The 27,973-nt window shown below is 36.9% G+C and overlaps 1 protein-coding gene across 5 annotated transcripts; it reads right to left on the bottom strand.

Moving 5' to 3' along the window:
• Nucleotides 1-9: 9 nt before the first annotated feature.
• LOC128158666 (plexin-A4-like) lies at nt 10-27,899 on the bottom strand. Of its 5 annotated transcripts, none has more exons than XM_052821604.1 (35): nt 27,743-27,899; nt 21,355-22,523; nt 20,832-21,017; nt 20,357-20,485; nt 18,579-18,679; nt 15,972-16,110; nt 15,655-15,820; nt 14,660-14,756; nt 13,920-14,037; nt 13,627-13,758; nt 12,648-12,767; nt 12,370-12,469; nt 12,096-12,274; nt 11,743-11,894; nt 11,501-11,615; nt 11,097-11,245; nt 10,368-10,535; nt 9,825-9,939; nt 9,458-9,718; nt 9,133-9,291; nt 8,571-8,811; nt 8,139-8,293; nt 7,652-7,842; nt 7,059-7,136; nt 6,887-6,953; nt 6,651-6,797; nt 6,392-6,548; nt 5,225-5,361; nt 5,021-5,117; nt 4,623-4,738; nt 3,933-4,025; nt 3,127-3,296; nt 2,396-2,684; nt 2,165-2,239; nt 10-1,962 (listed from the first exon to the last, which is right to left on the bottom strand). In XM_052821604.1, the coding sequence occupies exons 2-35, from the start codon at nt 22,495-22,497 to the stop codon at nt 1,861-1,863; spliced, it is 5,844 nt and encodes a 1,947-aa protein (XP_052677564.1). In that variant the 5' UTR covers nt 22,498-22,523; nt 27,743-27,899; the 3' UTR covers nt 10-1,860. The 5 variants fall into 5 exon arrangements, with proteins under 5 accessions (XP_052677564.1, XP_052677566.1, XP_052677567.1 ...); XM_052821606.1 differs by lacking the exon at nt 4,623-4,738 and adding an exon at nt 4,466-4,569; XM_052821607.1 differs by having other exon boundaries at nt 5,225-5,331.
• Between the last annotated feature and the right edge of the window lie 74 nt (nt 27,900-27,973).

Here is a 27,973-nt window from a genome sequence, read left to right as displayed (position 1 = left end):
ACACCAGTCCACATGTTCAGCTTTTATATCCAGAATGTTGTTTAATATATATTATGTAGAACTACATGCACTAGTAAAAAGGTAAAAATCTAGGACAGAACAACCTACAGTGCTCAGCACCATGAACAAACGATCCCTCTCTCTACGTCTACACTGCACTGCCTGTCAGCCTATCGCACACAAATACACACTCACAATGAAGTGACCACACGGTGGGGGCGGGTTAGCTACACAGCCCTGGTCCCTTCTCTCATCTCCTCACACTTCAAGACTCTCTCCACTTAATACTAGATCATCAATATTGTGACAAATGTAAGCTTTATGTTTTTCCTTAAAAAAGAAAAATCAAGGCATGCATGAAATATTCACATGTTTAAAACTCTTGTTAAATCAAAATCAAATTAAGGCCTACAGTGTTAATTAAAAATGACACAATCAACACACATTCAAATATATGTACATATATAATGGATGAAACTTCTTCACACCCACTTCATGATTTTAAACCTCTTTTTTAAAATAATGTGTACGCATCTTAAATATTTCATAAATTCTTTAAAATTTTAAATATATATAATATATATATATATAATTTTTCGTCCAATAGGGGTAAAAAGTAATGAATCTATTAAATAATATCTACAATCTATGAAAATGACTATTATCAGGACTACAATTCATGTTTGAACATAGATTGATCATATAAAAAACAGCAATGCATCGAAAATTGACTCCAGCTGCCATTTCTACAATCTTTACACAAAAAAAAAAAGCTTGGAATAAAAAGAACATTATTTAGACATTTCAGCAACAGACATAGTTCAAGACAAAATTAAAACACAAGTAGTACTTCAACTCGAAGTTTTCAAAAACAATACAGAAAATCGATATCAGGTGGGAGGAAAATGCAATATTTGAAAAAAAAAAAAAAAAAGAAAAGATATATTTTGAAGTTAGGTGGTGGAAATGAAATGATTTCTTCTTTGTGTAAATGAAACACAATTACTAAAAGTAAAAAAAAAACAAAACCCAGCTATGTATAATCATAAACAAGTAATGCCTGACTGTTCAGGAAACCTTTAAACAGCGTAACACTAGATAAAAGGGACATGTTCTAACAATGAGTGATCACAACTTGTCATAACCCCACAGTGATAAGGTAACCAGTGACAACCACACTCTCAAGTCTTTTTGAGCATTATATATAAATCTGTTGAAACTATAACCATACAACAGTGGATATTTCCTTCTGTGGAGAGCATTTTGGTTTTTAAAAAAAAGAAAAACAACATTGTTCTTTATATATACAACATGAGCAATATTGTATCACACATTGATATAAATGACGAAAAAAATATATGAACCACTTTTATACGCCGGATGAGAGATGAAATGATCAACCATTCATATGTACTTTGGCACAAATATACACATCTAAAAATAGCAAAAAGCAACAGCACGAGCTGCATAGACAGTCCACATTGGCAAATCTGATGTTTACATTGGCTTAAAATGATTGAGGATATACTCAGATCTTAACAGAAGTGCACATTTAAAGCTTTGTAAAATATTATCAAAATACATATGGATAAAATTTCCTAAAAACTACATATAAATCAGCAAAAAAATATTAACTAACAGCAGGTTCTCCCATGGTTGAGATTTATCATATTAAGTTTCTTTATTTTTTTTTATTTAGATATGGCACACAGCTTTCTAAGTTAGAATTTAAAGAGAAAGTAAAAGTAGCAGATGACAACCAGCAGTCATGGCAAGTCTAAGCGCTTCAATTCAGCAGTTTATGGGTCCAACTGCGAGTCTAACTCGGTGTTTGAACTCTCAACAAATCTAGAGTCAGATTCAACAGTACACTTCTGATTCCATTGCAGCTCTAACTTGTTCTAATTTGTAAGTCAGTCGGTTCTTCTTGGCAAACTCATCCTCTTCGAGGGCTGCCAAGATCTGTTGAATAAAACATTTACTAGTCAGTAATTGCCATGTAGATACCGGTACATATACAATAGAGTGCACTCAAATATCTCTTAACAATGAAGTATACACTTCTGTGAAACTTGACGTGTAAAAAATTTGCCATGTCTTGCTCCATCTAACCATGCATTAGTGACAGATCCCTAACAAGTGGATGTCAGATTCTTGTACTTACATCCTCGTAGTACTGCTGAATATACTTGTACAGTTCATAGAGGGCTGCCGTTGTGTTGAAATCATCAGCATGTTGCTGTAAATATTCATTTTCAAATTTTAATATCACATACCCGGTACTCATACACATTCAATAATAAAGAAACTAAAAACTAAAAGCTGCAATTTTAGACCTCCACAAAAAGATTTTTGACAGAAATTAGAGAGAAGACTGAGGGGAGAGGCTACATACCCTGGACTCATCCGTCAGCAGTGCCGTCATATCCTGATCGCTGATGGCCGGCATCATTTTGATGTCTTGGTAATAACGCTCCACCCATTTCTTGTATTTCGGGATATCTTTGGCATACAGCAGTTTACTTGATGGAGAATTAATTCCAAGTCTATGTTCACTCATTGAACAACTATCCATGAAAGTTTGAGCAACCACAGAAAGACACGAATCCACAATGTTGGATTTATAAATGTCAAACACAAAATTTGGATTTTTAATGACGTTCACCCAAAACCTCAGAGGAAGACTGCAATGATAAAAGACAGAACAAATGTAAGATTGGTGCTGCAGGAAATGGGCACTTTCTTGCCGACTAGTGTGCCATTAATAAAGACAAAGGAAGGAAACGCTAACATGAAATTTTAAGTCATCTGTGACCCTGTTTGGTTGAATTGACTTACTGTAGATTTCTTTTTTTATCGAGATGTGCATCTTGCGATTTACATGGATATTAATTCCTTGTGTTTAATCAGGTATCTACAGTGCTTGAAATGATCTATCAACCTTACATATATATATGGGTTTTACATTTAAAGTTTTACATGATAATAGACAATTGTTGAAAATTGTTAATATTTGTAAATCCATGTAAATATATATCGCACTTGTTGGAATGCACTAGACAATGTCAGGGGGAGTAACATGATACCTGTAGATAGCTATATCTATCCTTGACAAGAAGAGGTTACCTGTTGGATTTCCAGGTGTGGACGACTTCCGTGTCCATTATGTTGTGCAGAAGAGCTTGGTCGTCCAGGAAGTCAAACATGTACTTAATGGCCAGAGGCAGCACAGTGCCGCGGTGGGCGGTGCTGAAGATCCTCTCAAACAGATCATCCACATACTGCTGTAGTGTACCCTGACAGACACCAGAAACAACACTGTACAACACTGTATCTCATGAAACAATTACTGTAAACCTAATATATTTGCCGTGTATGATGTTTGGCAGAAATTAGTTTTTGAAAAGGTTGGCGTGGATTTGAATTAGCATATTCCTGAAAGGGACGATTCTTATATGCATGGCATTTAGTGAAGTACTTGATTTAACAAAAGCCACATTCAGCCATGAGCAGTAAATAGAATGCACTGCCAAATGTTATACGTTTACAGTAACATATGATATGATGGACACAACAGTTTCATACACACAAAACTGTGCAAATCTTCCGTATTCTCGATCTGATTGAAATCAGGTCCATGATGCTCCTGTTTATGTGATGTCACTACAAGGCATACCATATAAACAGGAGTATCGAGGATCTGACTCTAATCAGATTGCCATATTCTTAAGTCATACTTTACATACAGACTTGCTCATTATAAAATCAACAGTTGATTTGGTTCACTCTTAATCCACAACTGAGATGGAGGATTTTAAATTTATTTTTAACAATACAAAATAAAAGTTTACAGGAAGACATAAAAATTCATAACACCAAAACAATTCCCTCATTACCATACTGAACATTTCTGTTCCCCTGGCTTTACTTACTTTGGTGGCCAACAGTCGTGTGAGGTAGATTTCCGATACCATCTTACTTCCCCGATTCCCGTCACCTGTCGGATCACTGTCATGTGGTTTTACCTTTGAAAAAATGTCCGTAGCTTTATAATAACAGGATTTTACAAACTCACCAAAAAATTTCAGAAACAGCATGTTACATGATTAACAAGCAAGTATTGACAAAGAGTTAGCAGTGACACTCTATTAATCAAGTTCATTCAAATGACTATCACACTACGTAACATATAACTTCTGAGGAATTTTGGAGGATAATTTGTTTAAAAACTAGAAAAAGTGAGATCCCATTTCCCATAGCTGGAGAGAGAGAGACTAGCCAGTTTTATTGAACACTACAGTTCTGTACTTGAAGCATTGTGAGCGCCTTTCAAGCCATTCTCAAGACCACAGGTACAGGTGTGGGGTGAGAAAATAAGGTGAGTTGAGTTAGGATCGATTACAATGAAAGATCACAGACAAGTTAGTGGTGTCAACTGAGAATGTCTACCTAAGCATTTACTTACTAAGTGATAATATTTCACCCCATAATTATCAAGCTCAATATGAACATCTTGAGGGGTTATAGAGCGATTTAGTGTTGGACTTCTGGTATAAAACGGGACATTTTCTGCAAACAAGAACAAAATCTAAATGAAACATGGCTGACAAGTGGGTACTTACTAAATGGTAATATTTTACACCATAGTTTTCTAAACCTTCAATATGAACACCTTGTGGTGACAGAGTTCGTTGAAAAGAGGAAGTTCTGGTGTGATGTGGCTGAAATTTCTCTGGAACTGAAATGGATTCAAAACAATCAATCAAAGAGAAGATACTCAGCCTGGCGGATTCTTCACCAACCTTCTCCGTGATGGAGTCAATAAAATGCTGCCGATGCCTGTGTGCTGTTTTATTTGGTCATACATAATATACTGTAATATACATTTGTGTACAAAACTCTACCACCAAAAATAGAATAAAAGCTGGATGTACAGTAAATGAAATTCCCACATCCAATATCCACTTGGCATCTCATTAATTAAATAAATCCCAGACTCATCATTGTAGAGACTACTCACCATAGAACCTATTGGATTTTTCTGAGTTTGTCAGCGACAGATTGTTATAAGATGGTGGCTGCTTCTCCACCAGAGACATTAAAGCTTCATTTGGAACCTGCAATAAATTGAATTTATTAACCTATCAACTCCGATCCTGATTTTATTTTAATGCATAGCATAATTTCAGACAGCTACTGTGTCTATGTGTAGATGAAGACTGACCTTGTAGTGACTGAGGGTATTCAGGCGTTTATACTCCCCCTCCACTCGAGTCGTGGAATCGTCGTCCTGAAGAATCAGCCGACTCCCTTTGTTCCCATTGGCCCACTCTGCGGTATGAGCAGATTTATCATACAAAACTGTAAACCAACGGTAAAACATTAACCCACTCTCACTGATAGAGCACCTGCTTGGATGATGATGATGATGATGAAGTGAAATGAGGACGATGATGATTAAGCCATGCAGTTACAGAGATCACAGTTAGATAAGAGAGAGACAGAGAAATCAGTTTAAATAATCGTGAAAGGAAACAAAGGAAAGCGGTTGGCAAGTTAATCAACAGTATTCAATCACTGGGTCTCAAACATATCTCTGCTATTATCAACTATCTGTCAAACATTAGCATTAGCAGTCTACATTGTACTAGTACTAGAGTCTAACTCTGATTCTCTACTTTCAGACTAGCAGTACCAAAAGGAGCCCGTCAAAGCCAAGAAATTAGAGACATAACCACCCATGATCGTTAAAGCAGTCTGTATTGATTTTACAAATATTTTGTTTCAAAGCACACACTATACCACCATATGTTAGTTTTTGTCAACACCAAGATAAGTATAGTAACTTTCTACACTAGAACACACTATCATCGCCCCTATTTGACACTAGATACACTACAGGAACCTTTGAATGTCTTTTCCTCCAAGCATGATTTCTATCATCATACACTCAAGACACACACACAAAGTTAAAACAATGGCCTTTATAGAGAGAAAAAAATCAACATCATTATAATGTAACATTCTCTTATAAAAGAGCCACATACCATTAACCCTATCCTTGACTTATACTCAATGGCTCTTAAAATCTTTTTTTCAAATGAAAGACAATATGAAATAAAGGTCACAAAATAAAGGTATTCCTCTCATCTCTCTCTCTATACACCATAGCAATTCCTCTTGTATACGTTTTTTTTTAAATAATCATGAAAACCTTATATATATTGTACATTCGAAACTGCAGACCAAAACATTAAAAGAAAAGCATATGCATGATTTGATGCATTTCTTAACATGTGGATGATAATGAATAATATACATATTTCAACTTCCCTATAAACCATCATTATTCATTACTGTTATTCCCTTTTTTTCATTAGCAGTGACATACCTAAGTCGACGTCGTCTTTGACGGGGCGACTGCTGTGTGGGACGTGTTTGTACAGAACGTCCAGGATCTTTTCCTTCACTTGAGATATGGTGTCACAATCCAACACCCGCACCGGAATGGGCGATGAGAACTCGTGCAGGTCTGTCACAAATATTTCCTGCAAAAGCAGATTGCAAACAATCAATTTGTCAATGGACTTGTCAATGATTATAGATCAGGAAATCTTTAAAAATGAAGGAGAAATGGATCGTTGCTGTACCATCTGTTGGTAGTCAAGCTGCTGTCGGATAAGTTTATCTTCACTGAGGGAGAACCTGGCCTCACTGGTCACTAAGTCTACTGGTCCCTTAGACACTTGTTTCTTCATGGCTTGATACAGGAGGAACAGAGGCTCACCGGCACAGTCCTACAATACAGCACCGCCCACAATCAATGACTAACTCTTACCGCCAGGAATTATCACTGAACACGAGAAGATGAAAACTGAAACTTTACCTTTAGGAACTTGTACAGTAGAAATGTAAACCAATTTGTTAGCATCTTCTCTGCCACAGACTCCGTTCTAGAAACGCAATGAATAAACACAATTACTGGTAGGTACAAGTCACACAACAGAGGCCTCAAGTATTTTGCATTTGTTTTTGTTTTCACATGGAGAGTTTGTTACCTTCTTAGCAGTAGTTTGGGGTGATTTTTACCATCCACAGATTTCTCTATAAGCTCTGCTAATAACGTTTTCAGAATACTGTTAAAAGAAATAAGCATACTTGTAATTGTAAATACTTACAATCTATTTATAAACACACTGCTCATTTTCAAAAATACACATAATTTACAAGAAAGGTACTTAAACACAGTAAATGAATGTAAGCAAACAATTACAATAAAACACGCTTATAACGAGGTCCCAGGGATGGGTAAGTTAACTTCGTTATAAGCGTAATTCGTTATATCCGTCAAGTTTACAACATGAAATAGAGACTTGGGGAATGAAATTCACTTCGCTGTAAGCGTCAATTCATTATAAGCGTGTTTGCTATAACCGTGTTTTACTGTAACTATTTTGAATTCTGCAAATCAATCGCGGCCAGACCCTGTGGCCATAACACTTAGATAAGTTCTTTTTTATTTTTTTAGCTCATTCTCACTTTTCCACTACATATTCCTATTGGAAAAGTAACACTGAAATCAAAATTGAGCTTGTCTAAGTTTTATGACCCAAGGACATGGTTAAAGCGTGAGGTTTAAGTCCTGACTTACTCGGTGGCATACTCCATCTTGGTCTGCAGGGCCACAGAGACGAGGGAGGCTACATTGACCCGGTCCCTCATCTTGAACTGTTTGTGTCCCTCCAGTGTGCGCACAAAGATCAACAGGAATGTCTTGTTGCTCATCAGCTGAGAGAACAGCTTCAGTCCTTTCTCCACATTATCTCGCCTAGCGTAATCCACCTAATCAAGGACAAGACAGGTTTGACTATCAAACATATGTAGTTCCCCATTCCAAACCAATGACAACAAATGTTTCATTAAAGAAAAGGAGAATCAGGATTCTAATTTTACATGTTTGTTCATTGATTGTTCATCAATTATGCCCCCTATTTCCCCCTAAATATTACATACTATGAACCCCTTGGATATCAGAAGGAAAAGGTCCCCAAAAATTGCCATAGCATAGCTTCTGAAACACTGACTATGTGATTGGTTGAAACAAAAGTATCTGTAGAAAACAAAGTTAAGCCACTGACCTCCAGGTCTTTGATGACTGGGTGATTAGTGTCACCATCCTGAGGGAACAGGACCCTCATACAGTAGGTGCGGTAGTCCCAGAAAGGAATGGCGTTGTTACCAGACATGTAGTCGTTCATCAGCTGGTCAATGTCTGTCTGCAGTACCACAAAGGCTGAAATTTATAGGATTAATAGAAATGTTTAACTTAAGTACCGAACAGCTCTGTATTTACCTAGATAAAGAATTTGCATGCTCTAATTAAAACATAAGGTTAAAATATGGTGTTGCGGGTTCAATTTATGAAGCTGAACTCATCTTATGATCCTTGCATTACTTATTGCATCAAATTTTACAATAATTCACAAAGAAGTCAATTGGCAAGACTAGCCTGTCCTCTAGCTCAAGAGATCTTGGTCGGGAGGATTTCTTAGTGCATCACGGAGTCTTACCTTCTTTACATTCCTTGGCCACCTTGGACTCTAAGTTATCCATCTGTATCTGCATCTTCCTCATCATGCTGTTGTTCTTCTTGCTCTTCATCCTGTACATGATGATGACGACGATGACGGACAGGATCAGGACCCCGCCCCCCACGCTGATCATGATGATGTACTCCAAGGGCAGGGCCAGCTCTGTCTCCTCATACTTCAGGAAGCCCACAAAGAACGTCAGGTTTTTACCGATGGTCACCTGTGGTAACAGAAATAAAGAAATCTTTAGTCTGTAGATACACATAAAAAAAACTTAGGCAATTATTGGCTACATGTTACATTGATTTCTGCTGATGGAGTATAATTTTCGATATAATTTTCATAATACAAGGAGAATTCTAAAAAACATTGTATACTGAATGAAAACCTGATGATACACTACACCAAGGATTATTTCACTGATATGACCAAATATATACAGGCATTTCAGATCAACAATAAATATGTAGAATACACATTTGATTGTCAGGGATCTTCCTGTGCCCAATGGTTCATTCACTGACCCCACCGTGTGACTTACCTCCACTTCCGGGTAGCGTCCACTCTTCATTGGGGAGGGAGGTTCCCTTGGGGGTCGACAGGTCAGCTGTCTCCCTGTGGAGGTGATATTACACTCACTTTTGCCAATTTTAATCACCACATCATCTTTTTCCAGGCGAAGCTGATCTAGGTTTATTCCCTGTAAGACAAACATCAGCCAATGAGCAGTGACAGTGGTAATAAAAAGAATACTCAAACTTAAGAAAACTATGTTACTAATAAATTGGAAGCGAGATAAAATAATTTAATGCCAAGATACAAGTAGGAAATTACTATGTTGTAAATGTTCATACAGAAATACTTACACTGATAGTTAAATATTCATTGCTCTTCCGTTGGAAGGACTTGATTTTGTCGTTAGGGAAGACGCTGATTTCTGGATCTGCACAAATCTGGAAGAACACGTCGTGAGTGGCACTGAAGTTACGGATATTTTGGACGTTGTCAATGACAAATCCGAAGGCCACGCCCGCCTTGTCTGGGGTGTTGGGTTGCTTGGTGACCATGGACGGCTCTACCTGGGGGGTGCTGCACTCCATGGTCACATCATTCAGGACCAAACATTCCTAAAACCAACAAATACACACGTCAAAACTTTCCTTATATTCTTTCCAAACATAAATTTGGCTGAAAGCAGAACATAGAGAAACTGTGTGTGATGAGATGACCTACCCCATAGTAAGCTGTTACTGCCTGGTTGGGATTGCTTCTGTAAAAGACCATTTTGGGCGAGGAATTCTGGATAGGTATAAATCCATTCCCTTGGACTAGAACTTTCAATCCTCCACTATGTAACCAAAATTCAACCCAATTATTCATAAAATTCTTATCATTTTTGTTTAATGTAGAATCATTTTAACAAGAGCTTGGACTTTGGGTAGTTGTGTTACACAGCAATGTGACATAGGCTTGTCTATTTCATTGTCAGCCACTAAGCCATAGCTCTCTGAAATCAACAAGATTTGTCTGGCTTTTGAGCTAAGACTACGCAATCGGTGCAAATTCCGCTTGTAACCGCATCATTTTTAACTTGTTTTGATGCAAGAAATAGATAACTACGTCCTACTGAAAGTCTAAGGTCTTGTTAAAATGGTTCTATATTGTCACTATTACACTCTGCTGTTGATGCATTAAAGACGGTATATTGGTTTTAATTTCAATATTTTTTAACACACAACCATTTTCCCCGTTTCACATTTAAAAGCCCCATCTCACCTGACAAAAGAGATCCGCCTGTTGACCTCGGTGACATTGGGATCCTGCACGTAGCGGTAGGTGAAGTAACTGTTGACTCTCTGTTTGTCAAAGTCCATGTAGAGCGAGGCGGTGGTGAACACGCTGTTTGAGGGGGCCGTCACACAGGTCACTCGGGAGCTGAACGTGCTGGAGAACAACAACAAGGAAGATCAGTGATCAATCTAAAACACAGTCCATACTATAAACAAACTCTGATAGAACACACTCGCTCTAAAATTTCATTGTTAAAGTATAAAGTACAATCTTTAAATACCCTACACAGATATTAAATTGCATAGAATCAAGTGTAATAATCATAGTGTACAAAAAATACCGGTACTACTCTGGTTTTACAAATATTAGTTGAATACCAATTTTCATGGATTTCCTTGTTAACCCTTTGTGTGCTGACTTGTTTTAACGCAACTTATGACCCACTACTGAGTTGTTTAAGAACTTTAGCAAGTTTATTGGCATAGCATAGTTGACGTGAACATTGAATTGTAATATCTAATAGCATATTGCACAAATAGTGTCATTGGCAACAAATCCACGAGCCCTTGAAACTGTTATTTTCACTATACATGCATATACACCAAATATGTGATGCTCACAAAAACTAATGTAACCATAGCACATAAAATTTTTTGAGATTGATCAGCTTTTGGCAATATAAAAAATTGAATTCTGGTTTCCTTTTGCCAATACCTTTCCTCAATGAGCTTGCACTCAAATGTTTCATTGCCAAAGCAGGCTTTCCTGACGGTCCCTGCATTTAGGTACTTCCCAAAAATGGTGACCCTAGTTCCTCCAGACTTGGGTCCCTGGGTGGGTGTGATGTCAGTTATTTCTGGGTCCTGGATTAAAATGGAGCAAACATGACAATTATGTTGCATTAAGAAAAAAAAATAACTCACTTGCTATCTTTTTAACTCGGTACTATTTCACTAAATGAAAATTTATTCTTAACAAAGTACATTTTGCGTCATTTTTTTTTTAGTTTACAGAACTTTGGAATTCTTGCAAGTTAAGGAATAAAGTACATGTATTTCCATTAAATGTAATGGGCAACTCCAACAGAACAACCGACTCAAACTCTGTGATGTACTCACCACGTAGGTGAACTCCTCCTTGGAGGTAGCGGTGAGCTTCAGTGCCACCGTCACCCGAACCTGGTCCGTCTTCTTCTCCTCCTGACCGTAGTACGTACCAGTCGTGCACACAATCCTGGAAACACACAGACAATGGAGATTGAACAACCCAATATAAGCTGCTATTGAATCACATTTACATTCACATATGCATAGCAAAATTATTCAATGAATTCCCCATGCCAAATGGACCTCTGACTCACTTTTTGGACTCGACGTATTCCATGCGGATGGGTGAGCACTGAACACCTGCTATATCCACATTGCTGACTATGTCCTCGTAAGATTTGCCCAGATCTATCCCCTCAATGGTCAGTAAGGTCCCGCCCTTCTTTGGTCCAAACAAGGGATAAATCTGAAAACAGATTAAGAGGATATTCTTACCTTAATAACATGTACACAAAAAATGTTACACAGAGTATGTTTACCCATATAATTATCCAAATAGAATTTACATCAATCATGTTATGTTGACCTTAGAATAATTTTTTTCTAGTAAATAAAACATGTAGTACGAGGATCCATGTAAACAATTTACAATTCCCGAGTGACTTACCCTGGTGATTCTGGGGTTGGGACAGTTTTCGGTGTTTGGTAGCCAGCTGTTGGGGGAGGTACAGGATGACTGTAGGCTGCACTGGTTGGATTTCTTACACCACCCACAGGAGTAGGCCTCATTCTGGGTCAGGCATTCACCACAACTACTGGCCATGTTCTCACACTTGTACATTATAACTGAAAATGATAATCATAAAATTTTCATCAACGTAAACTTCTAAGCTTAAAATATCCTTCAACAGCTGGGAAAGACTATGATTTAATGATTTTACCTTGTACATTATGGGGATTGTCCAGTGGTTTGGGATATTGATCACCCCAAAGTATCTTCAACGGCACATTGTAGCTCTCCGAGTCTCCAGGATAAAAGAACTAAAACAGGGAGAAGAATCATGATTCTAAAGACCATCGGGCCAACGATAAGACAGAATGCTGGACTGTAGAGTTAATGGTGTCAGTGGCCCTGGTCTGTTTACATTTGATGATCATTAATGGTGTGCACTTACCCTGGTCTGTTTACATTTGATGATCATTAATGGTGTGCACTTACCCTGGTCTGTTTACATTTGATGATCACCACCACTCCCATATCCACCATGTTGGCTATCTCTCCCTGGGGCTCTGTCTGCGAGTTAAATGCAAATGCACAACGTATTGGCTTTTGGTATGGCTGCAAAATCGAAGTTTTTACAACATGAGAAATTCTTATTGAGAATAAAAATGAAATCAGAATTACATGACAACTGAAATTACATGAAAGTCAAATAGCAGCTCCTACTAAAACTTTCTCAAAGAAACATGCAATGGTGGCTGAGTTTCCCCCTCATTGTTAAATCCAATCATTCCCCTATTTGCTAATCTCAATCAGCATTAATATCATTTTGATGGATATCTGTTTTCTAATGACATAAATGGATAACAGTTACTCATGAATAAGAATAGTTATCAGATCAGCTGTTATCATAGCCAAATTCAGTAGCCATTTTATGACAGAAGCCAAATAAGAACTGTTCTTAAAGCAATAATGCCACCCCCCCCCCCCCCCAAAAAAATATTTTCTCAAAGTTCAAAAAGAATCAAGGGATTTGACTTTGATCTTCATCAAACTACCAATGACACATCTTTTACATGTTATGGAGAACCTTTGTCTCTAGTTTGAACACTCAATGTTTGTCTAATTTCTAATTATCTCTGGAGCAGATACAGACATGGTGATTGCTTTATATCTTGAGGGCTATATAAAGGATGCATTAGAGGCTGAACCATTGTTTGCAAGGAAAACAAGATGAACCAGGTAATCTGTTTAGAAACTGCCATATTTGATTATGCATGTACAAACAGCGCCACCCAGAGCATTCACATTGATTTAATCTCTCCTATATCCCATGACAGGGCCCTCCCTGGGAATTGATTACGGGGTCTGTAGTACCACTTAATTGTGAACAGATGTCTGTTTACAGCTTCCCTTCAACAACATGTTCTACTGTAAATTAACTTTAATTGTCCCGGCCGACACTTGTTATCCTTACCTTCAGTTTCTTGAGGCTGAGGGAGATGATTTTCTCGGTCCCTGATGGCACCAGTAGGTTCTGCCGCTTGCTGGGATCGATACTGGGACATGAGTTAGGTCCGCTGTCGTGGGGAACTGTCATCCCAGCGCTCTGTCAAAGCCAAATTACACAGGGCTAAAATCACTGCCACTCTCAGCACTAACATTTACACAGTCCAACCTTGATTTAATGTTTCATCCAGAGTGTATTTCAGGGGTCTTACTGTACCAAGATAACTAAAGGCTAGAAGATAACTGTGTGTATTAACTTACGTTCTGTCCGGCTATGAAGTCGTCCTTGGTGCTACAGTCCATCACCGGGTAGTGGGTACACAGGTGGTTCTTGATGCACCAGGTGCAGTTAAACACGCTGGAGGTGCACCTGTAGCAGCTGTAACATAGGGACAAACATGCAAAAAATATCTGTCACTTCAGAATGTGAGAAAGTTCATTCCTAAAGATTTATACAGTACTGTACATTATTGTTCAGGCAAATAATTTAAACACCAATGAATATCTCTACATACAAAGGTAAAACATAAACTTGTCTCTTAATTAATGACATCAAGCTCAAGATTTTTCTTAAAATTTTAGCTCATCATTTTTACAAACCCCGATTACTAGATGTTGGTCCAACAAAAACAAACCATTTCATAATTTCAATTAATTTTGGAATTAGGCAATAGTTCTACAAAATTTTTGCCAAAATAAAAAAGTTCTATGTTTAATGTCAACTTGTATGTTTTACTAAAAAACATGAAAAATAAAATTTAATCTTTTTCAATAAATTCAAGTCTGACAGCCTCAGAAACTAAAGTTTTGCATCTGCATTTAGTGGAGCAACCCTTTTATTTCCCGAATACTCCACCCCTAACAACCCTCACACTAAGAGACTGAACCCTGAGTTCTGGGGGTGTGACGCCACTAAGAGACTGAACCCTGGGTTCTGGGGGTGTGACGCCACTAAGAGACTGAACCCTGGGTTCTGGGGGTGTGACGCCACTAACACTTACGAGTGCTTGGTGTGAACCTCACAGTCAAAGAACGTGAAGTTGGCCGACACAAAGTCAAGTTCCATGATCACCACCGATAATCTCATTGTGATGTGGTCTGTAATGAAAATAAAACACAATCAAATCAACATGATTATATGGTTTTCATTTTTTATTTATTATTGAATTATATTCTCTGCAGGCCGGTGATCATTTGATACAGAGTGGTGGTCGCCAGTATAAATCTCCCTAACATCATGGCTACCACTTTCATTGACATTTATTATATCAAGTGTGCTTTATGTTGGGTACTGCTGTGGAAAATTAATACAGAAATACGACAGACGTAACTTCCAATTTCTTTTTTCCAGTGACATAATTCTCAGATGCGATATCAAATCTGAGTCATTCTCCATTAAATTATCATTAATCAAGGCAAATATTGCTGATAGTGATCAATGCTATGCATTAAGTCATTTGTGTTACAAATATCACGGCAGGCATCTCTGATATGTGAATTCTCTAGTGAATGAAATCTCGCTGCCAAGAGAGGTCGCGGAGAAATGACCTCTCGCAGCCCCAACATGATGCGTCATCATTGCAGATCCTACTGAATACACTCGGACTTGTCTAGATAGCTTCATTAAGCACCAAAAGATAAAAGCACTGTCATAAGGAACAGTTTATAAAAAAACTCTTGGAATGCTATCAAGTTAAAACAACACAACTGATACCGGTATCATAGACATTTTTAAACTCAAATATTGTACATTTAATCTAACATATACTGTGTTCATCACTTAATAATTCCTCCTGTAAAATACTTGTATAAACACATTTTCTCTCAGCTCCTATCATTAATGATAAGCATAAAAAGAGCCGATTGACAACAGAGCTATCAGCATGTTGGAATTCAAAGCCCTCTAAGCCAATTAATGAACCAATCAAAGGGCTGACATCTGTAATCAATGAGCTGTCAGAGGGAGACAGGCCCATACATCAGACGGGGGACATACCTGTTCCTGTAGGAAACGGAGGCAGTTCATTAGGCACCGGAGTGTCACATTTCACCACGTTGGGACTGGTTCTGTTGGCTGCAGTTTCAATTGTCTTCCCATAGCCATGGAAAGCACATTTGTAAGTTCCCATGTAGGTTGGGAGGTTGGATATATTTAACGTCAACTAAAACAAAAGGAAAAGTAATGTCACAGTTTATCTCCCATCCCTCCATCCCCATCCCCCCATAAAAAAAGAAAACAAAAATATATCCCCTCCCCATTTCATCTTCCTGCAAATTTTCTATCAATCAGAGAAAATTTGGGCTGGTTCTTACTGTGGTAGTTTTTGCCAGTTTGTTGTCCTTCTGTATTTTGTCCGGGTATACATGGGTGATTTTGGTACAGGTTTCCCCATTGTACCCCATCCACTTCAGGGGCGAGTTGTACTCCAAACACTCCTGGGCCAGGGTACACCTACAACGGAAGCCAGGAAAGTAAGACTAAGACAGAGACCAAAATATAATTGTGATAATGATGTCACAAAACTCTAAATTATCAACTCGGGAGCCTTAATTTGTCATAACATCTGCCATTTTGATTGGCCGAAAATAACACCGACAACTGATACATCAAGCACAATTATTGAAGTGTTTCTGATGAAATGACATGAAATTTAGACTTAATTTGTGTCCAAAAAAAAGTATATGCCTGATTTAATGACATGCTATCCTAGCAGTCAACTGTGCTAAAACAAAAGTACCGGTGGATTAAAAAAAATTTCAAATGAGAGAATTTTACATCACAATCTTTAATTGTAATAGTGTTTTCCTTCACATACAAGATTCCATGCCAACTGAAATTTTTATTAATAGTTAATCTGTAATTCTGAAACATGATAGCTTGGAAAAAAGATAGTGTCAACCTTTATGCCTGGAAATACAGTAAGTACACTTAACATATATCGACTTCATGCATCTTATAGCATACAAAAAAGTTTCAACGGTGGTAGCTATTTTAATGTGGGGGCCTTGATACATCAGACTTCAATGAAAAGTTTTCCTGCATTTCTACATCCAGAACCGACATGTATCTCAAATTACACACCAACAATTATGATTTTGTAACATTCCCTGGTATTTCCCAAAGTCTTGTAATGCCAGGCTAATAAAAACCACCCCCAGACAATGCAGATCTTAGGAATAGTTTTCACTGCATGAAATCTACAGAAGCCATCTGTGACCAGGCTACAAAGCTTGTCAGAAATCACAAGTCGTGGCGGGCTCTGCTCTGTGTCACTCAGACCCAGGAAGCTCCCACTGAATGCCTGCCATTGTTCTCTTATTTATGGAGCATCTTTGTGGGATGAGGGGGCTAATCATAGAAGCTGTACAACTTATTTCAATTTTTTTCTCTTTGTAATCAGTAATCTGTCTTTATTTCCATGGCAACTGTTTCAAAGCAGCATGACATTAATAGATTCAGCACTCAAATATGTTTTGACAGATATCACACGTTCTGGAGATCTCTGTCGGTATTCTAAAGCCTGCCCAGACACGGCAACCTTACTAATTCAGAGGCCTTAGCCAGTGAGGACACCACACCAATCCTACCCCGTCCCACACTAAAACAAAAGTTCTCCTTCTCAGCCCCTGTTTAGTAATTAGAGCCTAATGAATCCTCAGACGGATGGCAGTTATCTTAATGACCTTATCTGTGTTTTCCTGCTTTAATACTTGGGAGGTTGAGCAATGTAAACAGTTCACATCAGATGACTGAAGGGCTCAGCGCAGAGCTTTGTAAAAGTGCATTATCAACAGTGTGAATGCCAATAATTGGCAAACAAGAGGTAAATGATGCATGGCTCGGCAAACATGTCATATGGTACTGCACATCTAGAAACCAGCAGCTGAGGTTAAGTTACTGAGATAAGTCAATAGTATGGGCTGTTACGTGAAAAAAAAAATATACATATATACATATGTGTGAAAATGAATTTTTGATCATATTAGAGAATGACAGACACCTTTAGGTCTTGGGCATTAAACATGATGGGAGCAATGTCCCTGACCTATTGTGATAAACAATGGTCTAGCCTTCCAGTCAGCTGTGCTGTACTGATGAACTTGACATTTAGTGGCAGCAATGAATCAAACAATGGGGATTATCCTCAGAAACTCTATAGGCCTAGAATCTATATTGGATGAACTTTGATGGCTTTAAAACACTTTGCCAGCTGTCTGTGTCTATCTGACAGCCCCACGCACTGTCTGGCCATGATTAGCAGATAGTGGCTGGATATACACACTACGTTGGGATTTTCTGATTATTTAACTATGGTTCTTGACATCATATTATTATAATAATTGTTACAATTAGAAATTAAGAGGACACTTATAAGAAAATGACAATAGCGGAAATTTAATCACTATATAATTATTATAGAAGGAAAAACACAATTACAAAATTACTTAGTGTCCTGATGAAACAATCACAAGTGTCAAGCGTTTATAAAATTGATATATATGACCTTTTTTAGATTTGATAAATAATACAATAAAAAAAAATCCTTATATTCCCCTCCCCAAACATTCAAATGCTTTTATTGACTACTGTTATTCAAAAATTATATACCGGTATAATATTTTTCTATTTTGATATATAATTTACTATATATTGACTCGAAAAATAGCCCGATACTGCACCCTGAATTTTGGGCATTAACTGTGTGCAGTTTTAAATGCAAACAAAGAAGAAATAATCTATCTAGGAAATTATTATCTAAAACTGAGAAGCGCGTTTCGTGTGTCAGTAATAATGAGCAATCAATCATCAAGTTTGTGTTTTCCAATTAAGAACTGAAACCGATTACAATTTTTAACTGATTGCCGATCACAAGTCTCTAAGCAACCCCTTATTGGACTATGAATGGGACATGGTCTTACTTGTTAGCCAGCGAGCACCATCCACAGTACGTGTCGTTGGCCCCTTTACAATCCTCACACGTCGTGTACTGACTGCAGTTCTGGACCACCATCTTCACCAACTGTGAAATAAAAATCAGAACTTTGAGTGACACCTAGAAATAACTAAAATGAATGGACACCCAAAAAAATCATCACAGACTGTTTTACAACATTCATATATATATATGTGTGTGTGAATTGAGAAATTTTTCTGTGGTCTGACCGAAAATTTTGTTTGCCTTGGGTGTTGGGGGGGAAGGGGGGGAGGGGGTTCCAAGGCCTATTTCTGACCCCCCCCCCCCCCCAACATCTCCTCTAAATCGGCTCATGACAAACCAGTGTATAATTTGGCTAGTCACATATAATAACACTATACTCTAAGAATGCTACCTGGGTATTCCATCAATTACTTAAGACTCTACATAATTTCTGTTCAGTAAGTGGCTATTATCATTTACTACATATTGATATAGACATAATTTTTTTTATTCTGACATTTCCATCAACATGTGAGCAACATGTGAGCTGTTATCACACTCACTCTATCAATGTGAACTCAGACAATCACAGCCCCTTGTTTCAGCTTTGCCTACTCTCATCACATACAAATTGAACATTACCATGTAAATTGTCTGCTAATGCTCCCCACAGCAATCAGCTTTTCATTTCAGCTTCTTAACCAGAATCAAGCTCTTTCAAAACAACTTTTAAAAAACCCCTCTTATTAGCTTTAAATGTCAAGGCTGTTTTGAATATGCTGAATTTATCAAGTACTGAGGAAAAATAAATCATATCTAATATATTTTTGGAATGGCTTTTCATCTTGATGGCGAAAATAAAAAATAAATCAAGTCAAAATGAAATCATGAAAAAGCCCAACTTTCACAAGATAACTTTTTGTTTATGATGGTAATCTACTCTCTCCCATTCTGCCTACAATAATTGGTGGCATGAACTACACAAACAGAGCATTAAATGACAGTACCACTGATATTACAGTCTCCTCACATTTCAGCCATGACCATCAAAAAAAATCTATACAAGGTTGACTTCTTAAACTGATCTAGATTAATATCCTAATTCCAAAATCACTACCAGATATTGTATTTCAGATAAAATCTAAAATTCTTTGGAATATCATTTAATTTTTTTTTTTTTGGGGGGGGGGGGGGGGGGGGGGAGCAGTTGAAATATTACTGGCTTGTGGGTATACAATGTAAGGGAAAAGATGTTCTTTTTAGGCAATAAGGCATAAAAAAAAACCATTCTTAATCTTATACACGTGCCAAAATAGAGGGGGATGTTAATTTAATAAGTAATTGGTAAACACAAAATCAAAGAACATTCATTAACCATGAAAATGATGATTCTATGGCAAATTCATGTATGGCTAATGATTAAACACTAAATCTGTTGACAAAAGTCTTCATCCCTAGATGATGCCAAGCAATAAATATCTTTAATTCCCTTTATGCAACTGATCCAATTCAATCGAAGTGACTGAACCAATATCTTTTTCCATTTTAAGCTAACATTTTATGAAATCAAACTCTAATTTAAATAAAAACATTGTTTATTAAAACATTTTCAAGTGTTTGTTGCAAATAAATCATGGGACAAAACATGTAGTGTTTTGATATTTTTTCAAACCATATACTCCAAAAGCCTTTTTAAGCAACCTAATGTAAAAGGTAAGGTTAGGGAAAAACAATGATACACATAATGATGGCCTGATTCCACTGTATTGCCTAGCTTACCTTATTTGGAGTCAAGACATAGAGATGTCGTTCATCCTCATCAAAGAACATGTCTTTTAGGATGGGAAATCCCGGATCTACCGCAACATCATCATATTCATTCGCAATGGCACTAGACTCAATTGAAACCTACAATACATCAATTGCATAAAAGTTAGAAGTCTAGAACAGCTATCTTATTTCATACTTGTCATATTGCACATCCCTGCCCCAGTAACTAATCAATTCTGCCATTTATATAACTAAAAGAGGATATATTTTTTTTTAAATGTCAAGAAATGTGCAAGATGCTGGAAATTATTTTCAATAACAGAATATTTCAACACTCTGCGTTTTCCTTGCATTTTAAAACCTCAGTACTATATACCATGAGAAATATTCCATCTATTTGCTATTTTTATCAGACCGGTCTCGTGAACATCTTTCCTATCCCAGAGTGCTGCATGGGAAAAGTCAGGAAAGTGGTGTGTCTCACCTTCTTTATATGTCCGGTCCTTGTTCCTATGAACGCCACGGTGTAGCCGGCGTGGGTGGTGGTCACGATCAGGGAGGAGGCGCTGGTGTTAATCCCGATGGCCCGCGATGCTTTCACCGACTCTGGGCCGTTGATGGGAGTGTTGAAGTCGTATTTCCCACAGTAATCATCATCAATGTCAAAAGGCTGGAAAAAAACCCCAGAACATGTTTGAAAATTATCAACCCACTACAGGAATCTTCCTTCCTTTTTGTTTATTTCAATCAGTATTTCTTGAAATTCATTCCATTACAAAATGGAAAATATGAAAAATTATGATTGAAATCATTATTCTCTGGACAAAGAAATCATCAGGACAAAGATTTCTTGCCTTGATAACACACAAAAACAAGCATGAAATCTGCATTAGAAATAATGAACAGAAGAAGAGAGGTACAGAAATGCAAAATTACATAACAGTATTCTTTTGATATTGGAATCTTGCTCCATCGCTTTTTGATTTAGCTGCATATCAACTACTTACTGTTGACTGGCAATTCCTGGGAGAGGAGATATGTTCAGGACCAGTTCTTCCTGTGCCCTTAAAACAGGTCTTGATGTTTAGAGTAAACACTTGTTTGACTTTCCTAATCGGATAGATACACATAGCGGATTCATTATTGTTGTTCATGGGGTCATTTGGGTTTCCAAATCCAAACATTCCAAACAGGACATCCTCGTCTTTAGATATGCCAAGGGTAGCAGCTAGGTGCTTACCTGGTTTGCTTACTGTAGCGGCTTGTAATAAGTTCAACGTCTTCCCATTGAATTCACACTTTAGTTCCGCTTCTGCATAGGAATAAAAATGCTTATCAAAGAGACACACTCGTATCAACTTAGAAACAAAGTTTTCAGCTACAACGCTAGGCTTCTGGATGGTCCCAATGTAGCTAAAATTCCCAGAAGCGAATCCGTAGATGTATCGAATTGGAAAGGAATCCCTAGTTATGTCATCCACCATTGTGTTTGACTTGGTAGATACATCCTCATATGTGAAAGAAAAGTTCTCCGTCTTTCTGCTGCTAAATGGGGGCACAAGGCCTCTGATGGCCCTCAGTCCAGTGTTGGTCCACGAGGCCCCCACGTACATGGCTGTGGATGGGGTAGTTCCATTTAGGCTTGGTCCCGGGGCCAGAAAAGCCACGGTGGAGGCCAATTTGTTGTTGGCCACCACTGGTTCTCTATGTCCAGATGAGTCACTATAACCGGGCAACAGTTCCAATGTGGTGATATTTCGCTTGCCACAGCTGCCCTGAAACAGACTTGTACAGATGATGATTTCATCCCGTTGCTGCCTCTTATTATTGTTAATGAGCAGGGCTTTTATATAACTGTCGTACGGATTCTTGATACACTGGTCATTATCTAGATTGTAGCACAACGGATTGTCTAGTCTTGGTCCAATACTGGTTTCAACCTCTTTTTCTAAATCATTCATATATATTCTATACAAGTAGTTTGTTCCACCAAGAATGATCGTATCGTGATCATATTTTGACATGGCCGTGAATCCATATTTGGGGTGGGGGTTTGGTAATTCCTTTGTAATAGAGGTTGCAGATGTATAAGGACCATTGTTATACACAATGATCAGCATTAACACTGTCATGCACATCACACCATCCATCTTGAAGGAGGGCTCTGGTCATTTACCTATGAAAAAAAAATTTACTATCAATATCACGGATATGCTTTTCTACACATTCTACTTTTATTTCTCATGCAGTAAATTATTGGATAGCAAACAAGACAGATAAATCTCCAACAATCAATTTGACCATGAACTTTCGATTAAAATATCATCATCAACCACTGTGAGGTGTCCTTGGTCTGCCTTGTTAAAGCAATGACCTTGATATTTATCTTGAACTTGTAGTAAATCTTCATATCAAATTAATTCTACCTGAATTGACATCAAATGACAACTGACAGATCTTTTTCTAATCAAATTTAAAAAATATTGCAATCACAACAAAAATCAGGAAGACTGGGAAGTCGTTATTAAAAAATGGTGGTTTTTTTTTTTTTAAGAAAGGCTTAATTTAATAAAAATCATTACAAAAGCACTGTCCTCCACTAATTAATCTGTGATGCGTCTTTCTCAATTTGATGTGAATATCAACCACTTGACTAACATTTTAAAGCAAACTCCACAGACAATTTACACCACATGACCCTTACCAATGCAGCACTTAGAAAACTCCGGAATAGGTCACCACCAGCACTTCCACTGCCACAGTCTTACGATCATCTCTTACACTAAGACATTCAATTTACATTTAAAACAACAAGGCTCAACTTCATACTTTATCCAAAGTAACAATATAGGGCAAAATTTCAAGACACCCTCTCTTTGGTTGCTGCTGAGTAAAATAGATACCAAGTTTTCTGACTCATTTTTAAGATTTATACATCAGACGTTATCACTAGTTTTGGTCCGACAGCAGTCTGATAATGGCTGCCGCTACTGGTCAGTGGGCTTAATTGACGAAAGTAGATCTCAATAAAAATTCAAAACTGCCAGATCCGTATCACAGTGACATATGCACAAAACACACCCACCAAAACACCTACATTATACATCTACATGCACATACTTACACAAACACTTAACTCTGAGACCTGTATGCCTTTAATATTCAACATATGTACTTCTCAACATTTTTATGTTGTTGCAAAACTGATAAGAAACAAAATCATGCAAGTTTGAGACTTACCATAGCCATTAAGAATGAAATAATGATCACGTAAAAAAAGTATTTTTAAAATCTTACTTCAAAAGGTTGAATCTAAGAAACGAGGAAGAAGTTACAAGATGACCTTTGTTCGAGAACTTTTATCTGTACTTTGAAGTTTGCACTAACATCTTATTCATTTCCTGATTGTTCTTTGAGACAATGGCTACAGTGCTCACCATGTCAATATACAGTACTCATATCCCTCATATACAGTATAAACTTGACTATAGCGAAGTCGTATGTACAAGAGGATTTCATTTACTTCGCTATATTCGTAATTCATTGTATCTGCATGCATACCAAATTTGTAATGAATTCGGTACATGCATCACTATCAATGTTGCGTATATATAAGCATAAAATAAAAAACTTTCTCTCTAAACCTAAGATAATCAGTTGAAAAATTGAAGGACTTTTGTGGATAAAATTATTTCAGACATTTGTGTCAATCAGTATTGTTAAGTTTTAAAATGATTTTAAAACAATTCACAGTAAAAAGTGTAAATTTCATTATTTTCTATGTTAACAGGACTCAAAAATCAGTTTGCTTATCCATACATTCATTATAACCGATTTCGTTATAGCCGTAAAAAAATTGTTGGGATTTGCTAAGAATCTTGCCGGGGACTCCACAAAACTTTATCATATCTGAGATTTCGCTATATACCTGTGTGTACTTTGACAAGTTTTGCTGTACCTTGCAGATAATTTAGGTAAAAAACACATAAATTATCAACAATCTTAAGAAGTAAATCAAAAAATTAAATTCTAAGTTAGCATTCTAAGTTCATGTCAATAAAACTGTAGTCAAGTAAAAGGGAAATTACAATAACAAGTATTAAGGGATGATGAAGTCAAGGTCATTGGAAAGGTCGAGGTCAGAAAAAGATGACACAATTAAATTTCCAACAGCAATATAATACTTTTGACGTATATTAAACATATATATATAAGAATTTGAGGTGCATGAGGGGCACATAATACATGTAGCAGCCATACGTAGTATGCACTTGTCTGAAACTTTCTATGAATCAAGTACATGTATTAAATGCAAAAAATACAAGTACCATAGTCATACAACACCACAAATGCACATCAAAACAAGTGTAGGAGTTTCTAGTACGCTATACAAGACATACCCCCTCTCCATAAACCATGCTTGGTACATAACAATATAAGCATCCTAAGATTCGGAGGACAATTTCGACACTACTAGTCACAACCACTTTCCAGATGAGCTAAAATGACTTGTCAAACATATCTGTATTAAGCTTGTTTTCTTGTTGATAACCCCAGAAAGGAAGCACTTACAGATTACTTATGTGTAGATGTAAGCAGAACTGAAAAGCTCTCATTATAGACAAGGTCAACTTAACTTTGACTGAGAGGGATCTCTCCTTGTTACAGGCCTTCAGGCAATCACACTCATTCATTGTTTCCCTTTCTATAAGCTCAATATTGTTGAATGGAGGAAGCTTACCAGAATGTATCCATTCCTATAAATGCAGCCCTCCTTTCAGCTTCAGAAGATAAGATTTACACGACTGATAACCCTCCACCAGTCTTTAGTTCCTGCATGTTTCTAATGTGGGCTCTAATATCTACTGATTTATTTTTTCTTCATATGTCACAGTACTTTAATCAAGCCAGCTCAATCATGCGTGAAAAATTCAGAAGAAAAAGATCTTTGTTTCATGTGCATTCCAGCCCATCCCCGAAGAAGCACTAAAAATAAATCTTAGAACCATTAAAGTTTAAATGTGAAGTAAAATTCATGGCAGAGTCAATACAACAAGAATCCCTCACAAAGATCTGTGGTAAGACTGCAATCACTATCTGCTGAATACTCTGGGATCCTCTATTACACCAGATTTGGCATATCATAATTAATTTCAATGCACTGCAAGAATTTATCTCTGGGTTCTTCCATGGGGAGTAAAGATAAGTACTACTGTCAATAGCGAGGGTTTTTTTTTTCCTTCATGGCAAATAAATGGCTTGTTATATTCCTGATAATGCTGGCAAAAATTAGTCAACGACAGGGAGATGGTTTTGGTGATCTGAGAGAGACAGACATGCCTGGTAGACAGCTAGGACATGCTCAAAGAATCTTTATCACTTATTTCATAGGAAGGCGACCACAGACATCTGTTTTGTTTTACAAGTCAGAAGAAACACATCCAAACATCACTAAGTACAATCCCATGGGTCCACTCCATGCATCAGATAGCAGAAATGATAATGGCACTAGGTTTCATAATATCTTGTGGGAATTTCAGCAAACACATTATTCTACATAGTTTAAAACAAAAAGTGGTGAATATTAGGAAAATACATTGCTATGAAACACATTTGCATCATGTGAGTAAGCCGCTAAAGATTTCAGTTGCAGAGTTCTAGAAATCTTTTGATGCATCATGCTGTCAAATGATACTTCGTTATTTTACATTAGGCTAGTCATGATAGTATCAACAGCACAACATGAAATAGAATCAAACAGGAAATTCTCCATCCATCTTGTTTTGAAAATTGAACTAACCTCACAAAATCTTCCGTCAATCATGTTTAGCATCACTTTGACATTGCTATATCATAGCATGTAGTTTATGGTACATCAACATTACAGTATCTCTTACATAACATACCATAAATCTCTTATACCCGATGTCTTGTGTCTTTAAAAAAGAGCTCTAACCTTACACATCATACCATGTAATAACCGTAATGGAAATATCAGTAATCAAAAATAGCTCTTGCATATCATACAGGAATCTCTGAAAAATGTACAAATTACATTCCCCCCCCCCCCTTCCTGGCCACATAAATGAAACTTTAATTAATAAATATATCAACAACTTCAGAGTTAATTCAGTTTAAGACAGTTGAGCCATGTAAGCAATCTGTCTCTTCTCTTCTTATCAAATTACTCCTACTGTGATTATACAAATCTTTTTGGAAAACTGTAATAACGCATATCGTGCACAGGTACAATAAATGATTAAACAGACAAATCCATAGTGCTATAAAGATTATACATGTAAATACAATACATATATTTCCACATTCACTATTTATGTTTTAGATCAGCATGCAATATGTTCTATGTTTAGTCATAAAACCTTCAGTTTCAAGATGCAGTTATCTCATCAGGATCTTCAGAAGCAAACATGATTACATCATGATTATAAATAAAACTAAGTCTGTCATTGAAAACCATTTGCCGTGTTCATGTTTTTTTTATGCAAACCTGTCAGTGAGGATGATTAAATATTATGAAAGTCTGGCCTTGGCTACAGCCCTTAATGATTTTTGGAACAGTGCAAAATAAACAGGCTGATCACTTCAACTAAAAGTGACATGTCTGAGTTGTTTACTGCTACAAGATAATCAAATAATGTAATTTTATCTGCTCTCATTAATCCCTAATCTCATAGTCACATTCATTCCACTATTCGTTCATATTGAACATACGGTATATTTGTATCACAAAACAGCAAGGTGCAGGCCCCCCATCTCCATCTCTCTCTTTCTCTCCCTCCCCCCTTCCCCCAAGACATATTAACTGTTTGTTTGTCAACAATAAAATATCAAACAAACAGAAATTCAATTACTTGTTACGTGGAGGGTGATTAAATTCTAACGTAGTTAACCACATTACACTGCAGCATGAACTTAAAAAAGAGATGAAATTGTCTGACTTTGATTAATAAACTGCAGTGAGCTCATGTTCCAGCTCCATGATTTCACAATTTGATTCTCTCTCTCTCTCTCTCTCTCTCTCTTAAAAGAACAATTTCCCATGTGTAAATTTCTTAAGAAAAATGACATACCTATAAATGAAGTAATTCTTTTTAAAATGGGCATTTTATCTATTTTACATTCAAATATCATTTCAAATCTTTAATCAAATTCGATGATTATGACAATTTATTCCAGTATAAATTAATGCTGATAAATCGGTACATTCAAAGAGGTCTTTCATGGAAAATAACAGCTGAACAGTAGCCATAGATTCTTCATGTGCATGTATACATCTTAAATGCCCTAGAATTTCAAGGTTACTTCGACTAATTCCTTAACATGACATAATTTTTAAATATAATTGTACAAAAAATAAAGAATTATAATACTTACCTACATTATATTCCAGATATCAACAACACATCAAAGATCTTTTTACATAAAAATAATATCACACCTTGATTCTCTACTTTTCTGATGCATGCGCACTGCACCGGAAGTGTTATTCACCCACGGTAGCTCAAAGCTCTTGACCTGTGTATTTCGGTCCGCTTCAATGCAATATTCATTGTGACCGCTTAAACTTAATTTTTGTTACTTTTGGGTTTTAAGTTTTAAAATTCA

This window comes from Crassostrea angulata, chromosome 8 (genome assembly GCF_025612915.1).
Source record: "Crassostrea angulata isolate pt1a10 chromosome 8, ASM2561291v2, whole genome shotgun sequence".
NCBI lineage: Eukaryota > Metazoa > Mollusca > Bivalvia > Ostreida > Ostreidae > Magallana > Magallana angulata.
Note: the sequence above shows the minus strand (reverse complement) of the source record. Positions and strands in the feature narration are given on the sequence as shown.

What these genes read in the sequence shown, in the direction of transcription:
- LOC128158666 (XM_052821604.1), bottom strand. Translation starts at nt 22,497, where the DNA reads ATGGATGGTGTGATGTGCATGACAGTGTTAATGCTGATCATTGTGTAT. An exon ending in TGGTGCTCGCTGGCTAACAA is followed by an intron (nt 16,111 to 18,578) that starts GTAAGACCATGT and finishes CTTCCGTTGTAG; the next exon opens with GTGTACCCTGGCCCAGGAGT. An exon ending in CCCAAACTACTGCTAAGAAG is followed by an intron (nt 6,954 to 7,058) that starts GTAACAAACTCT and finishes TTGCGTTTCTAG; the next exon opens with AACGGAGTCTGTGGCAGAGA.